Source organism: Pempheris klunzingeri, chromosome 21 (genome assembly GCF_042242105.1).
Source record: "Pempheris klunzingeri isolate RE-2024b chromosome 21, fPemKlu1.hap1, whole genome shotgun sequence".
Taxonomy (NCBI): Eukaryota; Metazoa; Chordata; class Actinopteri; order Acropomatiformes; family Pempheridae; genus Pempheris; species Pempheris klunzingeri.
This window is the reverse complement of record NC_092032.1, coordinates 7,751,152-7,778,342: the sequence shown is the minus strand read 5'-3', so window position 1 is coordinate 7,778,342 and position 27,191 is coordinate 7,751,152. Positions and strand designations below refer to the sequence as shown.

At 42.9% G+C, this 27,191-nt stretch overlaps 2 protein-coding genes across 2 annotated transcripts in view; one reads left to right on the top strand and one right to left on the bottom strand.

Annotated features, from left to right (window-relative positions):
* Positions 1–915: 915 nt before the first annotated feature.
* Positions 916–8,684, top strand: txndc5 (thioredoxin domain containing 5). Its single transcript, XM_070852598.1, has 10 exons — positions 916–1,181; positions 2,370–2,522; positions 2,999–3,104; positions 3,217–3,313; positions 4,125–4,240; positions 4,626–4,712; positions 5,024–5,176; positions 5,527–5,609; positions 5,853–5,982; positions 6,713–8,684. The coding sequence occupies exons 1-10, from the start codon at positions 997–999 to the stop codon at positions 6,833–6,835; spliced, it is 1,233 nt and encodes a 410-aa protein (XP_070708699.1). The 5' UTR covers positions 916–996; the 3' UTR covers positions 6,836–8,684.
* bmp6 (bone morphogenetic protein 6) overlaps positions 8,675–27,191 on the bottom strand; it is a 42,586-nt gene continuing 24,069 nt past the window's right edge. The window contains exons 2-8 of the mRNA XM_070852597.1: positions 25,666–25,858; positions 22,097–22,245; positions 21,684–21,881; positions 12,458–12,534; positions 10,913–11,023; positions 10,117–10,358; positions 8,675–10,083 (exon numbers count right to left, since the gene is read on the bottom strand). Of these exons, the coding sequence (XP_070708698.1) occupies positions 10,209–10,358; positions 10,913–11,023; positions 12,458–12,534; positions 21,684–21,881; positions 22,097–22,245; positions 25,666–25,858 (878 nt within the window). The 3' untranslated portion in view covers positions 8,675–10,083; positions 10,117–10,208. The remainder of the gene's footprint in view (positions 10,084–10,116; positions 10,359–10,912; positions 11,024–12,457; positions 12,535–21,683; positions 21,882–22,096; positions 22,246–25,665; positions 25,859–27,191) is intronic.

Below are 27,191 nucleotides of genomic sequence, written 5' to 3'. Positions count from 1 at the left end.
AGACAGAAAAAATAACTTTAACAACTAAAAGCAAATGAACTATATTCTAGTGGCACCACAAATCATTAAAAGTTGGTATTGTCTTTGACACACAACAGTCTAAACGTCTGAACTCTAATAGTATTTTGGCTCATCTAAGACAGACAGGTGGGAGGCTCCACTACTTCAATATCTGACTCATCCTGTGTATTCTCAGTTCACCCATGCAATACTGGAGTTTCCTGTGCAATATCGGACTATCTGACTGTTGAATGTATAAACACCTCTTATATTGTGCACATTTGTATTATATTTTTCCTCATATTCTGTATTGTAAATATCTCTATTTCATATATTATGCACCAATATGCCAAAGCAAATTCCTTGTAATGTAAAACTTAATAAATAAACCTAATTCTGAAACATTTTCAAACTACTTGCATAAAAAGAGCTTTTAGATTTTGCTGATCAACTTAAAAGTGCGGGTATAGTTTCAGCATTGAAATCTTTGACCTTATAACTTCTGTGGACACTTTCCCAGAGGAGTGAGTGACACTGAAGTGGGTTCTGCAAATAACCAACACAACATACAGATAAAATGAATACCCTCTGACTGATTCAAGTCAGAAGTCATACGGGAATAAAAATCATGGGACAAATGCACATGTGCACACACCACTGTAGGAATAATGCACAGTGTGTTCTTTACTTCTCTTAAGAGATAGTATGCATAATTTCCACTTAAGAGAGGTCGCATTTACACACCGCCACACAAAGAATGGCACTTGTCTGAACCCGTCAGGTCGGATGGAGCTGCAAAGCGCTTGCGGGCTGCCACAGATCTACACATCATCTCCTGTTTGCATGCCCAGCTGCAGTAGCAGGAATCCCCACATGCATGTGTCCCATCCACAGTCCACATTCCTTTAAAGCGAGGCTGCCAGAGGGGCGTGCACGGAGAGAGTCGCTCTTTTCACACCAGCAGGGACACTGTGCACCCACCGAGAGAGACTCACCATGGCCTCAGCACTGAATTGCACATCTTTTATGTTGTGTTTTACTTCTTTTTTGTTACTGATTGCCGGTGTGTTTTGCGACGCTGATGCAGAGGAAGATGAGCATGCCAAGCATACGTACACGGTGGAGATGTTCAACGAGGCGGTGCCCACTGCACCCCACTTTGTCATGTTTTACGCCCCATGGTAAGAGAGTAGTTATCACGCTTTTCCAGACGACGCTGAATAAATGCATTAGCAGTGACCTTTGTCTTTCTTTAACACCCCTCCCCATGTACGCTGAAAATAGAAAAAATGGCTGTTAAAGTGGGATTAGAGCTAACCGGCAAGTTAGCAAACAAGCTAGTTAGCAGGCAAGCTAGTTAGCTACCTAGCCACGTCCGTTTAGTCTAACGGTGTCTTTAGCTTAGCTGCTAACTAGCATAGCCAAACAGTTAGCCAACAGTTGAGCGAACTGGTGCACTTTTCACAAGGGCCTCGGTGCTAACAATGCTAGTAGCTGTTGAAATGTAGTTGAAAACTTTGTAGTGGACGCTGAATGGGGTGAAGTAGTGAACACGGGTTGAGAAGCTCTGTTTATTCTCGGTCAGTGCAGACAGATGCGGTAACAGTTTAGTGTGTGTAAGTTGTAGTTTGTGGAGCTGTGCTTACGTGGCAAGCACTGATTGACTGGTGTTATGTCAGCGGGTCCAAAGATGGGATCCACGGACCCCCAGAGGGTCCTTGAGAGGGTATCAGAAATAAAATGAGTGGTTTAACTCCGATCATTGCAAAATTTAATGTAGATAGAATAAGGAGAGGGAAAGAGAGATCAAGACAGATTGTATCTGAGCACTGGATGAATCCTCTGTCTTTTCAGATGCTCATTGTGGACTCTGATTGTTGCTTTGGCTTTTCTTTGTCACTTTGGCCTAAATATCCTGTTACTACAACAAAGCAGTGTTCCCATCAGGTTTCACGTTATTTGGCTGTAGAGGACGGGATAGACAATAGTCTGCTCTCATTTGTTATTAAAATACTTAATGTAACTAAAGCTCAGTGTGGCTTTCAGTGCCACCTAATCATGAGTTTGATCTGGTGTGTAGGAAGCATGTTTCTTTTATTATTTATTATCTTATTATTATCTCATTCAGAAGAGAGGGGATAAAAGTGTTTCAGTAGTAGTGGAAATGTCCATAACCACAATGAACCTACATATCATCTTTATCACGTGGACAGTAATGCATACAATACCACATTTCCTTAGAAAGTGTGATCAGTTCAGAGAAGCTATGTGCAAAAGTAAAATGTATTCGACCAGGCCAAAATATGTAAAAGCTTTACGAATGTCTCATGTAGTGCACTGACTGTATCTCTACCTCTGTTGTGTTCTAGGTGCGGCCACTGCCAGAGGTTACAGCCGGCATGGAATGAGCTGGCAGACAAATACAACAGCATGGACGAGCCCCCAGCGTACGTGGTAAAAGTAGACTGCGTCCAGGACACCAAGTTCTGCTCCAGTGTCCACGGAGTCAGGGGCTACCCAACGTAAGTACTCATCACTTGTCATTTCATATTGATTCATCGGCGTGCATCAGACCAGCCGAGATGTTTCAATCAACAGCTGGAACAAACACATCGGCTTTTCCATGTAGGATAAAAACAACTCTTACAACATAGGAGTAAACAGTCCTTTTCATCACTGATTGACAGAGACGTCGCGTGACCTAACCTGCAGTGACCTCCATTTAGTTAAATATTCTGCTATTATCTTAATGAGATCCTCTTAAATTTTGGATGGTGCTGACTGTGTACTGTGCCTGCACACACAGCAGTCACTGGATAATGATTGACAAAACTTTTATAACCGAAAATTGCAGGTTCCTTGTGTTTGTAATGATGATTGAATGGAGGAGTTAGAAAATTGTGTGTGTGTGAATGAATCATTGAGTTTTTCTTGTGAAGCCTCAGACTGGAATCACAAGTCTCTCATGCCATCAAACCTTTTTCTGTGTTATGTGTAGGCTGAAGTTGTTTAAACCAGACCAGGAAGCAGTTAAGTACCAGGGGCCCAGAGATCTACAGTCTCTGGAGACGTGGATGTTGAAGACCCTCCAGGAGGAGCCTGAGGTGAGTTGCGTTCTCCCAGTTAACACCATGTTTATTATTGATCGTGTTATATTGTAAACCACAGTGTAAGAACGGTGGTGTTCATAGATTCTGGTTCTTGTGTCTCCTCCAGGAAACAGAGAGTGAACAGGAGCCTCCTAAAGCGCCAGAGCCCAAACAGGGCATGTATGAGCTCACTGCTCTCAACTTTAAGGCCCACATAGCCAAAGGTAAAGATCTAGCAGAACATCTATAATGTTTCATGAAAGTGCTGATGGCAAATGAATAGTAAACTTCATCTTGATTTCTGCAGCTGCATCCTGCCTGCACCAGATAATTAGTTTCTGTTGCTCTCAGTTGTACTTTTAGTTCTCAGTAGTGTTTCTGGACCCCTCGTTAGAGAATGGAAACACTTCATTGCCTTGATTGACATAACTGACATTTCAACACGGGTACCTGAGCCACAATCCACAGCGTCAGTCAGCTCGAACCAACTGTATAACACTTCTCTCCTGTCACATCACGTTTCTGGATTTTCAGACAACAACTGCAAAAATAAACAGCGCCCACGATAATTGTCTCGTTGAAATTGCGGCTCTCGAGCTGCGCTGCAGTTGAAATGTTTTGGTTTTGAAGAAAAATAAATGATTTCTTGTTTGGAGACGTAAAAGGCAGGATGTGACATAGTCATATTTTAAAACGGGCTTTATTGGTCCCACCTTCACACCTTGGCAACAGAGCTGCAATAAACGTTGTGTAATTGGGGGCATATAACCTCTGTTAGAGGTGTATATTTTCATTTACAGCAGACTGTAATGAGTTTGTAGTGGAATCAGCTTTTTATATGGCTCCATTGATTCCAAAATCAGAGCACAAATGTGTTCGGCGTCCCTTTAGCGCAGAATTGTGCTTTTGTGTGGAATCATGTCCAGGCAGAAATTAGTACTTTTCTTATTGTTCTCTTGTCCGTTTGTGTTTAATTCTCTCGGTAGTTATCTGAAGTTTCTTTTTTCTAACACCGCTTTTCTGTTCTTGCTTCAGGTGCCCATTTTGTTAAGTTCTTCGCCCCATGGTGCGGTCACTGCAAAGCCATGGCCCCAACCTGGGAACAGCTGGCCACCACCTTTGAGCACTCTGATGATGTCAAGATAGGAAAGGTCGGTCCTTCAGATTGTGTGCAATTTCATTATACAACTGCTCATTAATCAGATATTAAAACAGTAAATGAGATCTCACTGTGGCCTGGGTAAAAACATAGGAAGGTATTTGTCTCTCCATTAAAACAACCCCCACCCCCACCCGCCCCTCCCACAATTGTGTGACGGACGTTTGATGGAAAACACTCATTGCAGCGTTGAAGCCACATGGTCATCCTGTTAGCTGTTGGTCAGAACAGGATGATGGTCATATGGGAAGCTACTTGTTTGCATACTGGGTTATAAACAGTTTTAAACAGACACATCTTAAGCAAATTTGCAGGGTCAGTGTTTGTATGGATGTTTCATTCTAGTTAAATAACACGTTTGTATATTCATGGCCCAGGTGGACTGTACACAGCACTACGAGGTGTGCTCTGAGAACGGAGTACGGGGATATCCCACACTGCTCTTCTTCTACAATGGTCAGAAGGTATGGAAGAAACTGCAACAACCTGCATGACATCACAGCATGCTGGGATGATTAAATGCATAAACAAGTGCAGAATACTGGCATGTTGTGGAGTTATTGTAAGGCACACAGAGTGTTTAGTTTTGCTGTGTGTTGTGTTCTTAGTGTGTGAAAAAGTGTCAGGAGTTATTAAGCAGGCCCAACCCTCCAGAGTCAATGTTGAGTCTCAGAGGTCTGAAGACAGAATCTATTCATATGACATACCAGACATTCAAATAGCCTCCGGTAGCAGTAAGGTATTAATTCTCATGTGTGTGTCTGTCACTTTGTAGACAGACCAGTACAAAGGAAAAAGAGATCTGGACTCTTTCAAAGACTTTGCGGAGAATCAGCTGAAGGCGGCCCTCGCTGAGGAGCAACAGGAAGAACCAAGTGAGGAACAAAAGGCAAATGAGATCCCCACTGATGAGCCAGCAGAGGAGAAGGTAAAGGAGGGTGTGAACAACAACAAGATGGAATATCATACAACAGTAATATTCATTTGCACCCTTTTCTTGGTGCGTTTGCTACTTTTTGGCTGGGTCCGACCGTAGTCTTTACGGCTCTGTCGGCCCGTCTCCTCCTGTAGTTAAAGGGTGATGTATGGGTGGGTATGTGGCTGCAGGCAGTTTAGGGACTTGTTTAAGATTGATGCAGTGCCTGTTGAGCTCATGTTAGTTTGGAAAAATAGTTCCAGTTACTGTATTTGGCACAATTGTGTACAGTTGTGCCAAATACGTGAAAGACACCATACTTGAAGAACAGTGAAATATCAGAGTTTGTCACCTCTCCGCAGTCCAGCGTGTTGGTCCTGACGGAGGACACCTTTGACGAGACAGTGGCCAAGGGCTTCACCTTCATCAAATTCTACGCTCCATGGTGAGGTCGTCATTTACAGAACAAGTTACATTTGAATCACTCAGGTATAAGAAATATGCTGATCAGCCTGTAGATGTAAATTGAATCCATTAATTTCATCATTCACATATTTAACGTCCTGTTCCTGACCTCTGCTTTCACCCAGCTTTATGTATGACTTCTCTGTTTTAGTCAAAGCTACCACTGCATTTCTCAGTCACTGTAAGTGATGTCATTTCTGTGCCGTCCTGCTGTCAACTGTAGGTGTGGCCACTGTAAGAACCTCGCTCCAACATGGGAGGATCTTGCCAAGAAGGAGTTTTCTGGTCTTACTGACGTCAAGATCGCTAAAGTGGACTGCACTGTTGAGCGCACGCTCTGCAACAAGTACTCTGTAAGTATCTGGGTGTCATCTACGATTAATACTGCAAGACGCCACCCTAATCAGTGGCTGGCAACCTTTTCCAACTCGAGATCACGTATAATATCAACAGAAAGGCTAGATCTGCCTGCTCTATTATTATAGTGTATAATATTTACTTTTCATTAGATATAAGCTTTTAATTGGGTAATTATCATGAGGGGTTATTTAGTTTAGAATTTAAACAGACAAAACCACCGTTTACAGCAGTTTTAGTTGAAGATCTACTGAGAATGTCTCCAAGATCGACAGGTTGGTGACCCCTGATCTAAACCGAACACGTAGCACTTACATACTCACACACCCATCTGTGAGCTTTTTTTGTTTCTTAAATTAAATAGATCAAATATTGTGTTCAGGATATAAAACAAAGATGGTGGTCTTAACCCTTAAGTCATAAACGAGGAGAGCCCAGGGCGTTATGTAATGTTAACACGGTTTTAGATTTAAAAAGTAAGGCCCTGAACTTCCCTCTACTATTTGGACTATTTACTGTTTGTTTATTTTGAAATCAAATGGATAATCATTAAGCCAGTTTGTCACTGTATACAATGTACGTTGTATTGCTTGCAGCATAACTGCGTCACGGTTCAAGATTCAGTTATCTCTCCGAAGACTTGAGTGAGTGATGAGTCACCATGATTCAATGTGGCCTTAATCACTTGATTACGTTCACTGTCAAATGTCATTCATCCCTCTTCAGGTCCGAGGTTACCCCACCTTGATCATCTTCAGGGCGGGGGAGCAGGGTGACGAGCATCATGGTGGGCGCGACCTGGAGAGCCTGCACAGCTTCGTGATGAGGCAGGCGAGAGACGAGCTGTAGAAAAACGGTCAAGTCAGCACTCAACTCTTCACCACTCTGCTCGCTCACACTGCATATCTGGCCAGTAGGACACCACTGTCTCTCCTACAGCAGCCAAACCTCTCTCTCTCTCTCTCTCTCTCTCTCTCTCTCTCTCTCTACACTCAGTTTTTCTTCAGAAAGGAGTCAGCCAATGACGGACTGATGCGGTCTGTTCTTTCTCCAGTGTTCAAGGACAGAATGATGAGTGTCTTGGATGTGAATGTATTTCTCATTGCTGTTGGCCAACTCTAAATCTCCTAATATGGAGAATCATATTGGTTGGGTCTTCAAATGAAGTAATATGTCTGACAACCACTTTGCAAGCACTGTTCAATCAATCAGAACCAGAATTCCTCACACAGATAAAAACTGTTGTTTGTTAAAAAGGTAGCAGTAAAGGACAGTTGTCCCAGTTTCTCCCTGTTAAAAAAATCAATTGTCTCCAATGAACTTCTGGAGCCATTTGGCTTTTTTAAATGCTAAATTTTATTCATGGGATCTGCTGTTAAATCACAAGCCATTAATGTTACGGTACTGTCACTCAGAAGTCTGTAAAGGTTGTGTCACCCAAATGTGAAGTTGAGTGTTAAGTCAGCTAGGCCATCACTAGCGTGGATAGAAAGTACCCTCAGCTTAACTCTCAGGGAAACTCCCACACAGGCTGGATGAGGTTGTGATGGAGGCGTCGTCGTTGGCACAGGAGTCCAATAATGGAACATGGGCATTGAATAAGACTTGGTAAATGAACCATCTCCATTGTGCACCTTACCCATTTTCTGACTCCTGTGCTCTCAATCAGCCATCCCTCTCTACTGCGTCTGGTATTCAGGGTCTCAGGCCTGGACCATGCTGTCCCATGTCTTCATTTTATATTCTCTTGGTCATCTTTTCTAGGGAATAACAGGTTTCGTCAGAGCTTTTACAAGCTTACTTCTCTGGTTAGACATTTTTGGAATACTTGCGAGGTTGGAACTGAAACAAACATTCACTGCAGCTCAGGGTGAAGTGGGCCAGCCAGCATCATATCACCTTTCTGACTATGATTGTCATCCATTCTTACCTTAGCGACCGAACCAGAGGCACCTTGGGTGCATCGAATTTGCCCACATTATATTTCTGCATCATATTTTCCGACAGTTGAAAAATGTGCTGTGAAACTACATTTTTAGGCACTAAATGTTTGAATGATGGGCGCAGTTTGAGCTACATAGTCTGATCTGGTTGTAACGTACAGCTATACCTGCTGCTGGTTTCTGAATGTCACTGACCAGTAAAATAACCGTGAAAAGTAGCATCATTTACTAAATCCAACCAAAATAGACCATAATTTGGCTGATGGCTGTTTATAATTACCCACTGGTGAGACAAATTATTCATCCTGAAATCTTTTGCAGTCTGCTGTATGGTAACCATCAGCCCACAAAGCCTGTCACAGACCTGGGTCGAATAGCATTTGCGGTTTTGCCGATTAAAAGTTTCTTTTCAGCACACTTCTGTGACTGACTTCAGCCGCCTGTTAGGCCATGCCCATTATGCTGCAAACGCTCTTTGACCCAGGTTAGGGGGAAAGTATGTGCTGCGTGAAGCAGGACACCATTTATTGTCTATCCCAGGTACACAAACAGTCAGATACAGACAGGGTTTTTGTCAGTAAAAGTTTTATGGATAGCACATGGTCTAAGGAACTCCAGTGACAGAAGTATTTTTTTTTTCTTTTTTCTCCTTGTGAGTCATGGGTTGTGCACTACCCATGGATTTTGTACAAAAAAGAGTGAATAATGGCAAGTTGTAACATGAGATTTCATAATAAATTTTTTTTCAAAAATAAGTTTGTATTTTCATTTTGTTCTTGAATCTGTCTGTTAATAAGCTATGTGATTTTTCTTTTTAATAAAAGGTGCAATAAATAAGCTGAGAATGTACAAGTATTTACAAAAAAACAGTCTAAACATGATCACAAATGTAAACAGCAGCTTACCAGAGGTATATTTTGTAATTTATGATTGGTTAGGCACATAAGGTATTTTCATTCTTGTTGGTATTAGTTTTTCATTAAAATACGTTCTCAAAAAAAAAAAAAAACTCCATGTCATTCAAAGCTCACAGTAACACGTTCAATTGGAAAGACACTGCAGGGTTGAAAAAGCAAAGGGCTAATTTCAGAAAGCTGGCACAGAAAGCGTTCTGCCGGCTGTTTTTGACTCGCTAAATGTTTTTCCACAATCTCTTGATGGGTTGTCAGGGGTGGAAGCGTTTGTTAACTTTGTGAGTGCAGCGACATGGAAATGGCCATTTGCGGTATGTCGGAGGGATAAGGCCGTATTCTTCGGTTCTTTGGGGAAAAACATCAGTTTAGCCACAACATGCATCATGTTGAACCAGCCTGGTGAATCGCAGCTCAGCGTGAGCCCGGCAAATATTGACACGGAGGGGATATTTGGAGCAGTGCACTACTAAAATAGCCTGCGGTCACTTTGGTTGAGTCCATATTATATTTTAGGAGGGCAAATATGGCTTCAGAAGAAAATACATCAGGAAAGAGGAAGGCAATGTGAATCTCCGATGTATCATTCCTTTAGAATGGGAGAGTTTGAGTTTGCACTGCAAAAGAAATTTGGTTTGTATTTTCCCTTCTCACTCAAACCATTTATACACAGTTCCTGTCATCTGACCAGGTGATGTCACCGACTACTGCTAGTTTTCAGAGCTGTGATAACACTGAGTTGACTTCCCAGGGACGTGCTCTACAGGAGTTGTTCATCAGTAATTATTCAAGCCTGTTTTTTTGTGTTTGCGTTTTGTTGGAGAGGAGAAGGGAAGGAAAGCAGCGCTCAGACTGGTCCCCACAACAGTTCAGTTTTGCCCTCGCTCTCTCACTGAGGGAGAGGGCACAGTAGCCTCTCAGGCGTTCATTCACACACTTCCATAAACACATAATATACAAACTTAAACACTCCACTCCCCCCATCCACACACATACGGTCACTGACTCAGCTGCAGACCCATGAAGTGAAGACTCCACAGCTGATGGAGAAGTGGTGGCCCAGCACTGGAGTAGGGTGAAGTTGCCTTTAGATGACACACACATGGTGTCATTTTTGCAATGGTCCCCTCTTAGTCTGATGAAGACAAATGTTCATGTTATTAGATGGATGCCTTGAAGTGTCCAAGATTATTGGACTTATTGGATTATAGAACGCGGTAAAGATCTTTCAGGGTGGACGTTCCTCGCAGGCTGAGGATTTGGTCGGGAAGCTGACGTCTATCTGAGGTCCACATCACCCAGGAGTCACTGATGCAGTCGCAGCACTTTGCCAACCCAGCTTTCGATCGAGCGTTTTGAGCCCCGGTGTCAGTGGCAGCCGCAGGCCCGTACCACCATGTTCTTGTATTTCTTCAGTATGACATTGGAGTTGTCGTCGAAGTAGAGAACAGAGATGGCGTGGAGTTTGGTGGGGGCGCAGCAAGGCTTCGGTACGTTCTCAGGGTTCATCAGGTGCACCTGAAAGTCAAAGTCATACTAGTGTCAAACTGCTAGTGGCATACAGCACTGCTCCAATCAAACCACTCAGTCCACATTCAAGATAGTCTAAATACACTTTATTTAAGGATTTGGCGCAAACGATTAGAACATGAGTGAAATTCAAAGGCAAGGGAGAGATCCTGACTGTAGGTTCCAAAAACAACAACATTTCCCACAATGCAACGCTACAGCACCATTATCTAGACTCTTCTCCTCCAATGAATGCCCACGTCTTTCAAACTCCACTCTCTAAGTTCATAACACAGGTTCAGCATTAGCTATTTTGAATCTCAAGCTCAATCCAAGATAGTCCTGATGACGTCACTGTGACATCACCAGTGCTCTTTGTGCAGATACAACAAATATAAAAAGAAAAGCCATAAAATTATAGTAAGGGTTACAATACATTCCTTTAAACACAGCTGCAGACCACTTGTATATCTTGTTGCAGCATTGCTAAATGTGTCCCACAGAGGAACGGAACCAAAAATCTGGCAGTATGAGTATGGTAAACTCCTGTGGGTCGGTCTTACCAGTGTCTGCACGATGGCGTGGTTGGTGGCGTTCATGTGGGCATTCAGGGGGAAGGAGCACTCTCCATCACAGTAGTTGGCTGCGTAGCCTTCAGGAGCAATGATCCAGTCCTTAGACAAACACATGACGGTAAATTTTAGAAACCAGCACAGTCAGAGCAGGTAAAATCAATCAAATTGAGTAAATAAAACATCTTAATATATTAACTGGTCCATCAGAAAGGGAAGACGGCATGTCTTTGCTTTGGAACAGTGGAAAGGTCAAATCTGGCTCCAGCCCATCTGACTCCTAAATTCAGTATTAGCCTCGTCTCTGAGGACAAATCCCTGCTCAAACAGTCGTGTCTGTGGAATCGCTCAGGGAAGTAATACTGTCCTCCTCCTTCCTTCCTTCCTCTCTGTGTCTCACTGTTTAGCTCTGACAAATTCTCTGCATGTTTTACCTCTTTCTGACTTGTTTTTGTGTTTTTATCAAGTGTACCTTCCTGTCTGTGGCAATACTCTCCCTCTGTCTTTCTCTTTTGTGCGTTATGTGTGTGTGTGTGCGTGCGCATGTGTGTGTGAAGGAGAGAGAGAGTGCTGGCAGTCTCCCTCTAGATGTCACTGCTGTGTTAATAGCTCACAGCTTGTTTGGAGGGATGTGAGAAACTTTGGCCTTCTATTTCTTCCTCAGTCTGTGTCCTTGTAAACACACATTTACGCACACACACACACGCGCACACACACACACACACACACACACACACACACACACACGTTTGCGTAGCTATCCATGAATTGTGGACAGCCCAACCCAAACCCTATCCTTAACCATAACCAATTCATGCCTAACCCCAACCGTAACCTAACCTCAGTTCACACCTCACCCCCAACCTTAACCAGGATCTCACAGATGATGTTTTGCCTCAACAGGACCAGGCTTTGGTCCTCATGAGGCCAGAAAAATGCACACACAGTCTGACGCTTATGTCTACTCCCCCCCAAGCTACTTTTACTGAGTTTCTCTCTTTGGATGATTATAATAAATCAGCTTTGCAAATGTTTTATGACAAAAGATGTTTGTTAGATCTCAAGGATTCAAGGTGTTTTGGTGAGAAATACTGAATGTGCACAACTGTTATATGAAGACACGTGATCTAGAGGAAGCTGCATGCTGGAGAAAAAGTGATTCAGAAGCTCCAGAAGCTGAAGCTGCAGCTGAATCATCTGTGCATTTTACTCCCCAGTGTTAATTCTCCAAACTCTCGTGCCTGCTCTGCATGTACGAGTAGAAAAAGACTTGATCATGCAAGAAATCCACAATCATTCGCATCATGTGCAGATTTATGCCCAATATCATGTGTAAATGGGCCCACTGTGAACCAAACTTCATCTTTAAGAGTCAATTTTTTCTGGTCCTCTCAGATTGTGCATACAACAGTGAGTACACACTGATTAGAATATCAAACTAGCCTGAGTGTGTAAGGATCACTTCTCCCTTATCTGTTTGCAGCACATGTATTAGGACTTTTTTTTAGATAAACTTGATAAGAAAGTGTTTGCTACCTGCCAGCCCAGCTCTCTGAAGCTGACGTAGAGCTCATGTCTTCTGCATGCAGTCTTCTGATCGCTGCTGTTGAAATCTGGAACAGAAAAACAGAAATTATCAGGAAGTTGCATCTTCAGATTGCGGTAAATGCGGCCCACATGACTGATGGGACAGGATGGTAAAGTACAGTCAGCAAGAACCCTTCCCTGGGTAAATGATTTTTTTAATCAATTAAACCTTGTGAAAGTGATGCATTGCAGTGAGATGAATATCACAATACGCCTCATGTAATGCACTGGGTGAAGACACACGTGAGGGCGTAGACCAGAGCACAGGCACAAATGCTTATTACAGCGGCCGCTGCTCTGTCCGTGCTCCACATTCATCTGCTGTCTGATGCCTTTGAACGCACACCGAACTGAATTCATCAGCATTCAAATATTGCTTGGCGTGAGCGCAAGTGGTGAAACTGTGACAAGTGTGTTTATGGACTCTCCTGCCCTGCAGTTCGTACTTAATTATCTCTGTTCCACTCTGCAGCAGCGGGGCGGATGGCTGCAGACAGTCCCAGGTACAGTCCCAGGTTTTCAGTCGAGGAGGTCATTGCTGGCATCGGCCACCACGCTGAAGTCAAGACGGTGACGCCGACTTTCCACTGACGTTTTGAGGACTCTCTCTCTCTCACTCGCTTTCTCTGTCTTGCCTCATTGATTTTATTGTGATTTTTTCTCCTTCACAAGCATCCCAACGAAAGACAATGAGAGGGAGTGATGCAAACTATGGCACTGGTTACACTCCTGCATTCTCAAAAGAGGTTCATCCAGGATGACCCATGTGGTGTAGCAGTTGGCCCTTAACAGCCACAAGACATAAGCAAACTAACTTTGGCTTCCTGGTGGCCCCACACTGCCTTTAGCAATACTTTAGCCTTCAGCCCGCAAGTGAGTGTAATTGTAGTTGGTTGTTGGTCTGCACACACTGGAAAGTTAATTATAAAACTGTTAACCAACTGTTTTGGCTGAAGATCCTGTCATGGTTGACTTTTCTGTTGTGCTTTTTTGTGCCACTTGCCATTAGGGTTTCTGATCCATGTTTAGCCTAGTAGAGTTAGTGTTAAAGATAGTTAGGCTACAATAACTTAGCACATTACAAGACTATTTAAAACTATTTACAGCTTTGAGTCTATAAGTAGCTGGCTCTCACTTCCAAAACTGTCCTTTTTTCATTGCATCGTCAGCCTGTTTGCTGTCACCACTTACTCTGTCAAGTCATGCAAACATGGTCATTTGCCTCTTATAGCCAATAAATGGGGGATCTGTGTGTCAATAGAAATGGGCACATTACTGCCATTGCAATATTTACAAGAAACAACTGCCTTGTGATATACAGACGGACAAGGAGCAAATATAAAGTTAATGTTACTAGAAGTATATGTGTGTGTTCTTGTACTTGTTACATAGTGAGGAACGCAACAAGTTTTTAACCAGTGAAGTGAGGACATTTTTGAGAAGTGAGGACATTTTGGCCAGTCCTCCAAAGAAATGTATTAAGGGCAAGACTTGGTTTTAAGGTTGAGATTAGAATAAGGTTTAGGTAAGGGTTAAGCAAGGGTTAGGGTTTGTTGTGATGGTTAAGGTTTGGACACAGGTGGAGAATGCATTATGTCAATGACGGTCCTCACACATACAGAAGTGCAACAGAATGTGGTTGCGTGCATGTGTGTGTGTGTGTGTGTGTGAGTGTGAGAGAGAGTGACTCAGACTGCAGACGGGGATTTGTCACTCAGTCACAGCCACCACCCAACCACTCGCCTCACTAACTCGCCAACAGCAGCCGTGGTCAGTCAGTTGGAGTTGGAGACACACACCTACACACACACACGCAGCTTATACAAACACATTTCAATTATGTAAGATGATGATGTTGGATCCTTACATCTCTATGTCTATCATTCATTACCACTGGCACTTACAGTACATAAGCAAATACATGCGCACACACACACACACACACACACAAAGTGACACCATGTTTATCTGTTTAACAGCCAAATCCACTTAGCCACTCATCAAAAGGGAGTATTGTAATTTAAATTCACCAGCGCAAGTTGCATAAAAATTTCATCATCAAATCAAATTTCAGTTTGAACAGACACACTGACCGCACTGCCCAGACCCCTGTGTTTTAGCTGGACTCTGCTCAAATACAAAGGGAGACAGACAGAGGGAGGGAGAGCAAGTTGGATTTGTCACTTGGATTCATCTCAGCTTGAAGTAAATGAGGAGAGATGGAAAGACAAAACAGAGAGAAAGGACTCAAGGAAAAGGAGGGGGCTAAATAGAGCATGACGCTAGGAGTGCTGCTGCAACTGTGCTAGAAATGTGCAGGTGCTCCACAATAATAACGCACTTTGTGTAAGAGCATTTACCAAAGAGCACCTACATCTGCAGATGTTTTGCTTGAACAAGAACAAGAATAGAGCATTTATTTTTATTGCAGCAGAACACAAATATGTCATCTGATTGGGTGAGTTAATTCTGTTAGAGACGGGAAATGAAAGGTGAGAGTGGCCACGACAGGCGTTTACAGGGTTAGGTCAAATGGTCATCCGTAACATTCAAATACAGTCAGGTGTTTCCCCAGTTTAGGGTTCCTTCCTCTCCAATAGGAAGGGCAGCACACCGGTTGTCTGCTAATGTGGAAATACACGTTCCTACGTGTATATATTTTCTGGGTGCACGTGTACTCCGTGTATTCAGGCACACATGATACACATGGATACTGGGTCCCATGGGCTCGCCCTGCCTCCCTGTGGACTCGCTGACCTGCCAGAGTCTTCAACAGCAGAGAGCAATCAGACTTACCAGATTTACTGTATGCGGACCTTCACAAATGAGAAAACAGGCTGGTCCTAGACGAGCGGCTGCAGGATTCTACTCATTTTCTCTATAATTATGACAATAAAAAATTCCACTTGTTATTTTTCTTGCATTGTAAGGCACATCTGCAGAGTGTGCAGTGTTTATATACAGGAAACATCCAAGGACAGAGGAAAAGTGCCACTGAAAGACTGAGCTGATTGGCTAAGTGACTTGGCTGACCTCATATGAACTTGAGGTGATGTTTACAGAAATAGGAAATGACACGTTACAGTATTATAGAATTATTTCAATGATTTCAAAACAACTAATGTATACTGGATAGATTTATTGTCTGTATTGGATTATTTCATAAATTTGGGCTTGTTATTTGTGTGCTAGTCAACAAACTGTACTCAAAGCAACCAAACACTGACATGCACACCAATATTACACACACACACACACACACACACACACACATGCACACACATGCACACACACAGTCACAGCAACCCCAAGCTGCTTCATCCTGGTCTAGTTTATGGTGCGTGACATTCAGCTTCGGGTCAAATCACAGCCCAGGGTGGAGGGTGACTGAAGCTACAGACTTCTACACCATTAGCCATTAATAAAGTTGCTCATGAGGCGTGTACGGTTGAAGCCAAGGTGGCAAAATCTGATCATCTCATTTCATTCATCAGAAAATCAAAAAGCTCATTATATTGAATGAAATGTGGCAACTAACACATATTTAAAGAATACCTAGATTTACTGTAGTCTATTGTCCTCTCTCTCGCTCTCTCTCTTACACACACACACACACACACACACACACACACACACACACACACACACACACACACACACACACACACACACACACACACACACACACAGATGTACACACAACTCATCTTCATTGTACGTCTTGGCGTTCAAAGCCATCAGCATTTACAGTCTGTGGGGCTCTTTAAGAGGAATAAAGCTGATATTTACTGTGGGCTTTCATTGAGTGTAAAGGCTCAGATTTGTGGTGCCCATAAACCACATCTCCCCTTCCTGCCTGTAAAAATTTAATGCCACACAGCTACCGCTGAGCTCCGGCTCCCATCAGGCTTCTATTCATTTCTTTTTCCTTTCCTTGACAGAGAGCAGAGGTGGGATGGAGAATGTGAAAAACTTACTCCAAATATTACACTTTTAATACCAATATGTACAACACTAATTCTAAGTCTGTGCATACAACACTTCAGTGTAATTGTGAGTGTTCCAGTGGGTTTTAGTTTTACATTGAAAAAGTAGGTTTGCAAAAAAATAAATAAATTAATATCTTGTTTGACTCTATATTTGATCTGTACAGAAAAGTGTAAAATATGTGATGGTTTTAAGCTAAGCTAAGCGGCTCCTGGCTGTAGCTTCATGCTTAAGAGGCAGACATGAGTGGTATCAATCTTATCTAACTTCCTGTAAGAAAGCGAAGAAGCATATTTCTTAAAATAGCAAACACTTCCTTTCAGCAGCACCTAAAGAACCAAACCATGGATTCTAGTTTCACCTGCTTCGTGCACTGCTGTCAGGACCAAATATTTGTGTATCAGATGGGAGCAGGATTTCCTTTATTGACATGGTAATGCGAATGGAACCGGTGGCACTGAGCTGTACTCCCATATAACAGCAGCTTTACTAACAGTGTTTGACCTGGAAATGTTTCTCTGCAAGTAGACAAGCATCCATTTGACGATGTGAAATTAAAACTCTCCTCTAAAACCAATTCACATTGAATTCAATGAGGTGGGGCAGCAGCTGCCGGTTCCCCACCCTGTGTATTCAATAGCAGGGGAAACACTGCTTCTTACTGAGCGTAAGCACTTGATATACTGTACTGTATGAGCCCTGGGCTGATATTAACCCTTCGCTACAGTACCTGCCACTCATTAAGCTCCCAAAACACTTTAGCTAGCACGTATGCCAGGAGGAAAAGGCTATAAATTATATTTATCACATGTTCCAAAAACACAAGAATTTAACAGTGCCAATTCAGACGTTATAGCCAGGGTGTTTGGTGTAGGAAGTCTGTGCGTGTCTCTGTGCATGTGTCACATTAAAAAGTAATTTCAACCCCAGCAGGCCACAATTTCTCAAACCGCTTCACTGTAATTCTATAGTTTGCTCTTGCAATTTCTCATATCTAGAGCGAGAAAAGATTGCAGCTCTTGCAGTAGCAATTACACAAACTTCCATAGAGGCGGTGGTGACAGAAAACTGGGGTTATATGGGCCCAGCGTTTAAAATAAAATCTGGGTCTTTAACCCGGAAGAAGGAAGGAGAGAGTCCCAATGGCCGTGAAGACATGAAAGAAGAATGTCACTGTTGGCCCTGACGTTTCTCCTCTCTTTTCCCTCCCACCGACCACTACTACTGAAGTTTATCTTTCTTCCTGTCTTTCATCACAGAGGTTATTAAACCCTGCGAGGGAGCTCCGCCATGTCTAATTACTCCAACGGTAAACAAAAGGAGGTCGGGTGGGGAGAGAGCGAGGAGAATGAGGAGGAGGAGGGAGGAGAGGAGAGACAGATGAAAAAACACCGCTGGCCAAGTGCCGTGTTATTATAATTCTTTAAGCGATACTGTTAGCGTGGTCAGTCTTTTAGCTGTGCAGCTAATGACTGGCTTGGCCTAATTACAGGCCAACTGTGCTGCGCCGGGACGTGATACTCCTTCCCCGGATGGTTGTTAACATCCCCCACAGCCAAAACCCCACCCGACTCCCATTACCTCCCCGGCCTTCTTCGCCCACAAAACCCCAAATTACCTTTAAAGGTGTTGTATTGTTCTTTTGGCAACACACAGAGCAGCATTTTCCACTGTGCTCACATAAGGCACACCCGGAGAGCGTGGAAGCATCACACTGACAAAAATATGCATCATTCATGCATCCAGCTCACAATAAAAAAAAGTCAACTAAAAAGATCGATTTGCACAATAAATAAAAAAAACAAGGCATCAATCTGCCTGGTCTGCTTATGCAGGTGAAATGTGAAAAACAAAGGTGATCTATGAGACATATAATAACACAATCATCTCAAAACTAATGCTGCAGAAATTTATTTAGCTGAATTTATTCTCTTTTGTCATCTGGAAGCCATTTAATATCACATGTCATTTTAAATCCAGCTCGCTAAAATTGTGAAAATGAGAAAATAACACGGTCCAGGGCCTCACAGGAAATACAGTGGGGAAAATAAAGTTTCATATTTAAAAGGTTGTTTTATATCTTTAGCAGACTGAGCAAGGCATTTTAGTAATTTATGGCAAAGAAAGGTAGTATGGCCAAATTCATAAAATCTTAATGAAAATTGAAAAAAAATAGCTCTTAACTGTCCGTTGTACTTCAAATGAGGACAAAATGGTACTGAAGTGATACAAAAGATGCAGTAAAATCAGTGCAGCGGTTAACCACACAGGTCAGGACTGTGCAATTTGAGGAGAGAAGGGAAACTATTTTTAGAAAGCACACAGAGCAAAGTAACTCATGCTGAAAAGAGTTTTTAAAAAGTCTCTATGTGGAAGCTAGTGCACACAAGAGCAATTAAAAACAAACACATTGCTGCCTTCCGGCCTTAGATCTCATGTTTTTGCGGAAAAAAAGTAGCAGGGTGAATTATCGGTGAAATACTCCTTTTAGCTGGAGCTGTGGTGGCCTGAGCTGATGTACTGGAGCTCTGTGCCAAACAGAAACTGAGGGACAACGTCCACATTTTGTTTCTCCCCATGAGCGCTCCACAAGACGGATGCTCTCCCCATCCATCCTGTCCTCCTCCCTGTCTCTGGAGTGAGTGATGCGGTATTGAAACCATATGCCCTCCTGAATTCCTCACGGATCCTCCCATCCCGTCCAATCCCAGCAGTCCTCTGCTGGCCGCGGACACTCGGCTGTCGCAAGGGGGGCCTCCCCGCTTCCTGTGTAGGATCTAAATATTTACACTCCCCGTCGTCCCGAGTGGCGAGGCGGAGAGGTCTTGATGTTTTGGGTTACGTAAAGTCCAATCCTCCAGGACGCATATTTAACAGATTGTCCTTGTTAGAGCAGATTTTTGAGCAGATTCACCTCAGAGAGAGTTTTCTCATCCTCCTAGTGGAGTCTGGGACTCAAAAGCAGACTACAGACAACCCACCTGGGCCACAATTCACTTATAAAAATTTAAGTTAAAATGTTTCATTATGTATTAATTTCTTCACATTTGATAAAAATATTCCTTTATGTACTGAAAGATATAGATGACATCTGTTCTGAAACGCTAACCCACACTGTGAGCACATGGTGTGCACTTCAGCCCTCTGATTCACTCGTGTGCCCCAGTATCACCAAGTCTTCAAGACATCTTGACTTAAACTGTTAAGACATCTTAGGACATCTCAAGTCAAAGACAGCTGGGTAGAAGAAAGTACAGGTCTGGAGCCAAAACTGAACATGTGGTACACTCTAACTCTCCTGTAGCATAACAAATGATTAGTCTTTGTTCTCTGTTATGTCAGCCAAAGCTTTCATCTATTTCAATTACTGAGGAAGAGCCCTGCAGGAATTTAACTTACAACCTCTTGCGTTAACGGCAGGGCACTGTAACCTACTGAGAAAGTGAGGGAGATGCACTGAACAAACAGGAAATAGAGCCAACAAATGTCAGCGAGGGCTTTTCAAAGTAGTAGTGAGAGCAAATCCAACTTATCCCACGAATACTTCTGTATACCATGCAGATGGAAGAGCCATTAAACGGGGCAGCAGAAGAAGCAAAGCAGAGGTAAATCGCTTCTCAGGTAGTCAGCCAAGTCGGGCCGTTTGCAGCTGTGTGTCAGTGCACTAAGCTGCGTTCTGGCACCAGAGAACCAGATGTGAGCCGACTCTGGCCCAGATTTTGCCAGGGTTTTGGGGTGCAGACTTGAGCCGTTTCGGGCTGAGAGTCAACTCCAGTTAGAGGCACTCTGGCTAGCTTGGGAGTCAGCACAAATATACTTGGGCTGATTCTCGCACATCATTTATCACAAGTCCGACATCAGTCCAGCAAGCAGGTTTTTTGGCTTTCTAAACGTTACTATCCAGGTTTAGCCAGGTTTCAGGCTGATGTTTCTGATATAAATCCATGGTTGTTTTATTAATTACTTAATTAAGTATTTTCTGATGGCTTAGACAATTCTGCACCTCACAATTCATGTGTAATGCCAGTGTTCAGTGCCAGTACAGGAAGCAGTGTACCCTTTATGTACCAAAGTAGAAAACTTTTCCACCTTTTTATTACACGTAACCAAAGTGTTTTAGTTGCCCAACCTTAACCACACTTTAACCATAGTTTATTTGCGACGACCGTCTTTTCGTTAGCTTAACCATGGCAGCCATGTGCAGATATTGCAGAAGGATAGACGTGGCCGCTTGCTGGAGACATTTTATTGACCGCTGCATGCAGGGCTCTCCTCTGATACACAGCAGAGCCAAAGCTTTGAGCTGTGAAGGCTTAATATTAACATGATGCTTCATCTGTCAAATTAGTCGAGGATCAGACTGATATTAACAGCAGGCTTACTGAGCACTAGCTTTATGTAACGCACTAGGCATACAAAGAAGCCTTACAGGGGCAGCTTAGCTTTAAGTGCTGCTTTAAGTCTGGCCAGAATTACACAGCAGGTGAAAGGTGGGCGGATTAGGGTTTGATTTAATTTTAAAAGCTTCTGGAGCTCATAACATCAGGCATATACCTGCTCATTACATCATCTGCTGAGTAGGAAGAGAAGCAGGGAGGACTTGATGAGGTCACCTGTCAAGACGGATTCGCAATCTGCGTCCAAAATCATTGAATATTCACTAGTTCACTTTGGTGTTTCTGCCATTCTGCAGTGTTCTCTGTGTTATACACATATTCTTTAAAGTTCACTTTGACCCCAAATTCTTTCTCCTCTATACACTCTCTGCCTAACACCCCATATTTATCGAATTCTAAAACCTTTTACTTCTTTGTTCAAATCTCTCTACCTGGAGAGGTGCCACAGAAATCCCTTTCATAAATGAAAAATATATACTGCTATCACTACCCTAACTTCATAGAGAGAAACTACAGTAAAAACAGATTTTGGACATCATCCCTTGGCTAGGATTTTCATGCTGATTAGAGAGAGATCCGGAAGAAGTCAGATCCAATTTATCAAGTGTCTCAAGGATGAATACTTCACCCAGACTTCAAACACATGCTACCCATCCACTGATCTCAGCAGGTTAGACGTCACTAACGAATGTAGTGAGATTAGGCCGAGGTCACATTTTTGTCTGATTGTGTTCATGGTTGATGAGGTCATTTAAGGTTCAGTGTTTGCGTAGCGGACTGATCAGACTAACCTGCAGGGCCCGGGCCTCTGGATCCCTCCTGTGGTTGTGTGGATCGGTTGCGGTTCTGCTGGCGACGTTTTCCGCCAGTGGAGCGGGCGGTGCGGATATGCACTTCACTGACTTTGAAGAACGCCACCATGAAAGACTGCTTCTCCAGCGCGCCGTCACGCCCCACAAGCCCCGCCTCCTTGGAGCTGATGCTCTGACCTGTTTCAAAAGGCAACACATTTAAAAACTACACAAGACAAGACTTACCACAACAGGTGGCTTACATTATATTCTGCTGTCAGTTATTTTGTCAACCAGAGGAAGTGACCTACTTAATCTATCAACAGGTAAAAATGTAAGTTCCTTTCAACTATGGATTTGTGTAATGAAATTGTGCACTTCAAAAGTAAATACATGATGATGTAATTTCTTACCACTGCTGGTCTCCACGCTGACCTGAAGGCCCAGATTGTGCGCCGGGCTCATCACCCACAGGTTGCTGGTGGCGGTGATGTCAAACTCCAGCCAGCCCTCCTCAGCCGCCCACAGCCTGCGAGACTCCAGCAGGAACAGGTCCGCCTCTCTGAGAGAACACAGGAAATGATATGAGAAAAAAATCAGAGAAATAAACTAATCTTATCACGGCTAGCAGCTTAGCACTAAGTGAAGACGATGTTGTCACTACCCCTTTAAGTTTACTAGTTTATCTGGTGATCTAAGGTGGTTTTTATGGTTCAATACAGCTAGTTAAAACTAGTTAGAGCAAATGTTGGCATTTTGCTAACCAGGTTTTAAAGTCTGTTCAGTCATGTTATTTCAGTGTCACTGTAAACACTCCACATTTAGCGAGTTTAGTTACATTAAAAAATTTCTCCAAAAGACATAAGAAGAATCCAGAAAATAGAGAGAAGGGCAGACTAATCTGGGTAAGCACCAAGGAGGAAAAATTACAGTGAAGTAGGAAATTACACAGCTGATGTGGAGAGAGTGAACACTGACAAAAAAAAAGAAAAACACGTGAGACAAAAGAAAACAATTAAAATGGTGTCTAGTGTGCTGGACTGTGATAATAATGCTCTGTATAGTTGTTGGTACATGTTTGATTTCTTTAGCCAATCAGTTTATAGCATAAAAACACAAAGTTAAGTACGGTGCAGTGTCGCTGTTGCTCAGGACACCAGAAGACTGATCTACCTCTTTAAGAAAGCAGGGGAAACACAGGAGCTGTTGGTTTGTATCAGGGTAACAGTATCATAACAGAATGACAGCGAGATGGATAGCTGCACTTAACAGAAAATGCTGGGATACACTGTGTTGTACTCCACCGTGGGTCTGACCACACAGTCTACCTCTCTGAGGGACAAGCGAAAAGGAGGGGATTAAATCTTTGGTATCAGGCTACAGGCATGTTTATATCATTTACAATCGTCTGTGTGAATGAATACAGAAGCTACAGGCTACAATATAGAAGAATGTGTCAAACGGGGGGAGGAAAAAGACCTGCGTAATACGACTGTGGACGAATTAATGAAAAGAGAGCAGAGGAGTAGTAAAGAAAAGACAGTGTGAGTGATAAGAGGGCCTGTCCTCCCACTGTCCCATTACAGTAGTAATAACACAGCGTCGGGTCTGCCGGACCCTCCTCCAGAGCCGACATCAAAGCCTCACAATCATCCAGGTGTTCAGAGAATGCCCCTGCAGTCATGCATCAGCAGCCCCTCTTTATTGGTCATTACTGAGAGTGTTTCTGACAGCTTCCGTACGAGCCTCTATTCCTTGTTTTCCCTCACACACACACACTCCACCCCGCTGCTAAGTTCACACGTTTGTCACAGCGTGGGCCAGTGTACCGATGTTTCCGCCTCATCGTCACAGCCGCCGCTCGGCTGGCGAAGGACGGCGGGGGGTCCACCAGAGAGCCGCCTGCAGGGCGAAGGCTACTGAGAGGCTACTGTAAAACTTCTTATTGACTGACTGCTTAAATGAACTGGAATAATAAGGTCAAGGGTGAAAGTTGTGTTTTTTTGCTACAATAAATCTCCTTTATAAGTCTTGTCAGTCAGTGTTGTTAAAAATGTAACGCAAGGTGGGAGAGTGTAGCTCACAGCTGGCCTGGCATTTCATGTGCTTTCATCTTTTAAAAAGCTGAAAAGGTACATTTGTAAAACTGTAAAAGCTATTTGTAAGTCGGACATCTGGAGGAAAAGGATGAAGAGCTTTTCAGGACAAGATTGTAACTCTGGATCTAGATGCCACTATACCTATGCAACATTGTAATAATCAGAATAAAGGCAATATTACAGTTAGAAGTAATTCTGCTAAATAGGTTTTGGTCAGTATAAACAGCCTTCGCTGCAACCTGCCCTTCCTCAATACAATGTCAGGCCTGCAACATTTTTGGCATTGTAACGTCTCACATTCCTTGCCTGCTGCTAGCAAAACCGCCCCAATCAAATGAAAAGTACAAAGGGTGTCAGGCTAATTAAGCACTCTGTCATTACAACTTGGAGTCAGGTTTTTACAGGAAGGAGGGGCGTGAGAAAGTTAATAGGCTCCCCACTGATTGGGCGATCACAAAAGGTACAGTTTTGCAAAAGGTGGAAAATGGGGGAAAACAACAACAAAGACTCAGCGGCATTTTCTCATGTAACCGTCAAACCTCCGAAGTTAACTGTCGAAATGGAGGAGAGCGAAGAATGTAATATCAAAGCGGTTGCAACCTTGATGTTGTCTGGATGTTGCCGAGTGTGTCAGTGGATGCATGTTGCACCTTGAATTCACTCCTCTGAAGCACAAACACAGCGTGAGCGAGGTTTCCCCACCTGAGAGCACATCGCCCAGGCTGTAATTTTCTTCAAGGTAAAAAAACTTGTCCTACAATAACACAGAAATTGGAGATATATGGGCCCTTTAATCTCCAAATATCTCCAAAAATAAAAGGCTTTACCTGCAGCCTGGAGAGCACAAACCACCCATTGTAGGGATAAAGGAATGTAGCAAATAAGCAGCTCTTGATACCCATAGAAACCTTTTGACAGACAGAAAAATATACTTTGCCAACATCTATAGCTACGTTTTTAACCCATGGACCAGAGAGTGGATCAGCTTTAGCCTCGGACCTTTACAGGGAAGGATCTTTAGCCTTACAGACTCCACTTCAAGGTGTTTTGTTTCCTGATGATATTCAACACTAAATAATAAATGAATTAAAGTTGCCTTGATGTGTATTTATTGATAAATAAACTACACTGGGAGACAGAAGATGTTAGCCTGAGGATGAATATCAGAAATTCTCTTCATGTATGAGTTGGTTCTCACTGGGCGGGCTTGACAAAACACAAATATCATTCAGAAATCTTACTGGATGTTTATCTGCCCCTGCAGACGTAATGTAAATGTTTGTCATGTATTAGCTACGCTCATTTGGGGGACAGGAGGATTTTCAAGCCATGCTATTTCTGTAAGACGTGGTTTTGCTTGATTTTACAATATAAACAAGGCAAGGACCCAGAGTCTGATGATGGAGAGACAGAAAGGAACACAGTGGGAAAGAAAAAGACTTTCAGAATCATAATCTTTAGCTTTTTGTGTCCAGAAGAAGTTAACTTAGCATGCTCACTGTTTTTAGCAACGCCCTATCTGTTGTTAACTTGATCCATAGTACAAGCCCTCTGTTAACTTACCAGATCAGCGCCTGGCCACGTGTGTAAAATTACCAATATGAATCAAAACTGTGCAAATTTAGGATGACATGGTATGAATGTGGTATGACAAGGGAAAAAGCTCTTTATCAGGAGTTTTTGGTCATTTTTCTTCTATTTGGTATGAAACTTATATATAGAGGTACATATAATGCTGTTATTGTTGCTTTTGTATATGTGTTACTGGAAGACACAGATACAGCTTGTGCAATGAAGGAAGTGAGGGACCCATATTGCCTTTCCCAGTTATTGCAGGGATTAAAACTGTTAAAGCTTATCACTGTGTGTATGTGGTGTGCTACCTGTCAGGGTGCTCCTTGACCACCTGGTAGACTTTGAGTAGGAAGGTTTCATTGCGGAAGGCGCGGCTCACACACTCCTTGTAGAGGCGAAATTCTGCTGCGGTGACGGCCTCGCCCTCTGGGATCTGTGAGAGGTTGAACTTAAACTCCTTGTGGTGACGCCGCTGCGGAGAGAGCTCCCTGTCGTACTCCACTGCAGCATGGAAACACACACACACAAATACACACATACAAGATCATAACATTATGCATAAAGAGAGTGACAGAGACAGGTAATACAGATCATCTCTGTGTAGTTAAAAACTGGTTTGCAAGTTTTCAGTAGATTTACATACATAATTTTTTTATGCACAGGAATGCCCTTTTTGACCTCTGAACTACCTTTTCAGTGGCTTGTCTCACATTTATGATGTATTTTCTACAAATAGGATCAAATTGCTTATTTACAAATAGGGTTTCAGTGTAAATATACAGTTGCGAGTGATGATATCCATTATAGACACTGCACAGAGGTCTTCGCAGAAGCCTTTAAAATGATCACATGTGAATTATTCTTGAGGTCTAATAGGTTTCGTGGCTTCCAGTTTCCCTAAATAAACCCCTGTTATCATCAGTCCGAAGCAAAAGCCCAGGATTTTTTCAGCGGCAGCAAACTTAGAGACGTTCTGCGACCACTTCTGACAGCGTGAAATGACAAAAACCAACAAATGTGCTCCCTCCTATGCTTTTAAGTGCAATATGCGCCATAATGATAATGTGCTCTCCGGGGATCCAGTTCCTGTCTCAGCTGGAGGCTTCTCTCCCACAGCAAAGAGCCTCAAGAGTCGGTCTGTCCACGGACACACAGAGTGAGAAGAAGGAAATGAATAAAGCGAGCCGCGTCGAGTGAAATTAGAAGGTCGTGGACAAAAATACTCGTGCAGACATAAACAGTAAATGCTAAGCATTAAATGTGTGCTATATTCTGCATGAAAACACAGAAAACTAACACCATAATAGCTCAAAACACACATCAACACACATCTACTATTCTTAAGCCACCGCACTGTTAGCAATTTAAATAGTTTGTCGTATGCAACACACCACACACACTGTATCACCATTTCCACGTCATTCACTTTCCTCTCAGTGCAGCGAGGTTCAACAGGCAACAGTGTCGCCATCACAGACTGAAAGTGCAGACTCACTGCCAACCAGAGCTGGATGGATGTATACTACAGCCTCAGTTTTTCACCTGCAGTGGGACCAAACATGGATGTCCAACATCTGTTTTCTACTGCTGCAGCTGCTACTCCAGAATGTAGCATTTAACTAAAGGAGTAGTTTGACATTTCAGGGGGGAAACATTTACGTGCTAATTGTGACGAGTTACGGTGAGGAAATTGATACCGCTGACATGTAAATATGAAGCTAGAACCAGATAGAAGCAGTTAGCCTTGGCCATTATCATTTTTAGCACGTACAAATCTAAAATTGCAGCACATAAAGCCAGATTAGATAGCTTAGTCTGGCTAGTTTTGCAAAAG

Bases quoted from the DNA above. Each gene is read 5' to 3' on its own strand.
- txndc5 (XM_070852598.1), top strand. From the start codon at position 997: ATGGCCTCAGCACTGAATTGCACATCTTTTATGTTGTGTTTTACTTCT. The intron at 2,523-2,998 runs GTAAGTACTCAT...TGTTATGTGTAG, and splicing joins GGAGTCAGGGGCTACCCAAC to GCTGAAGTTGTTTAAACCAG. The intron at 5,610-5,852 runs GTGAGGTCGTCA...TGTCAACTGTAG, and splicing joins ATCAAATTCTACGCTCCATG to GTGTGGCCACTGTAAGAACC.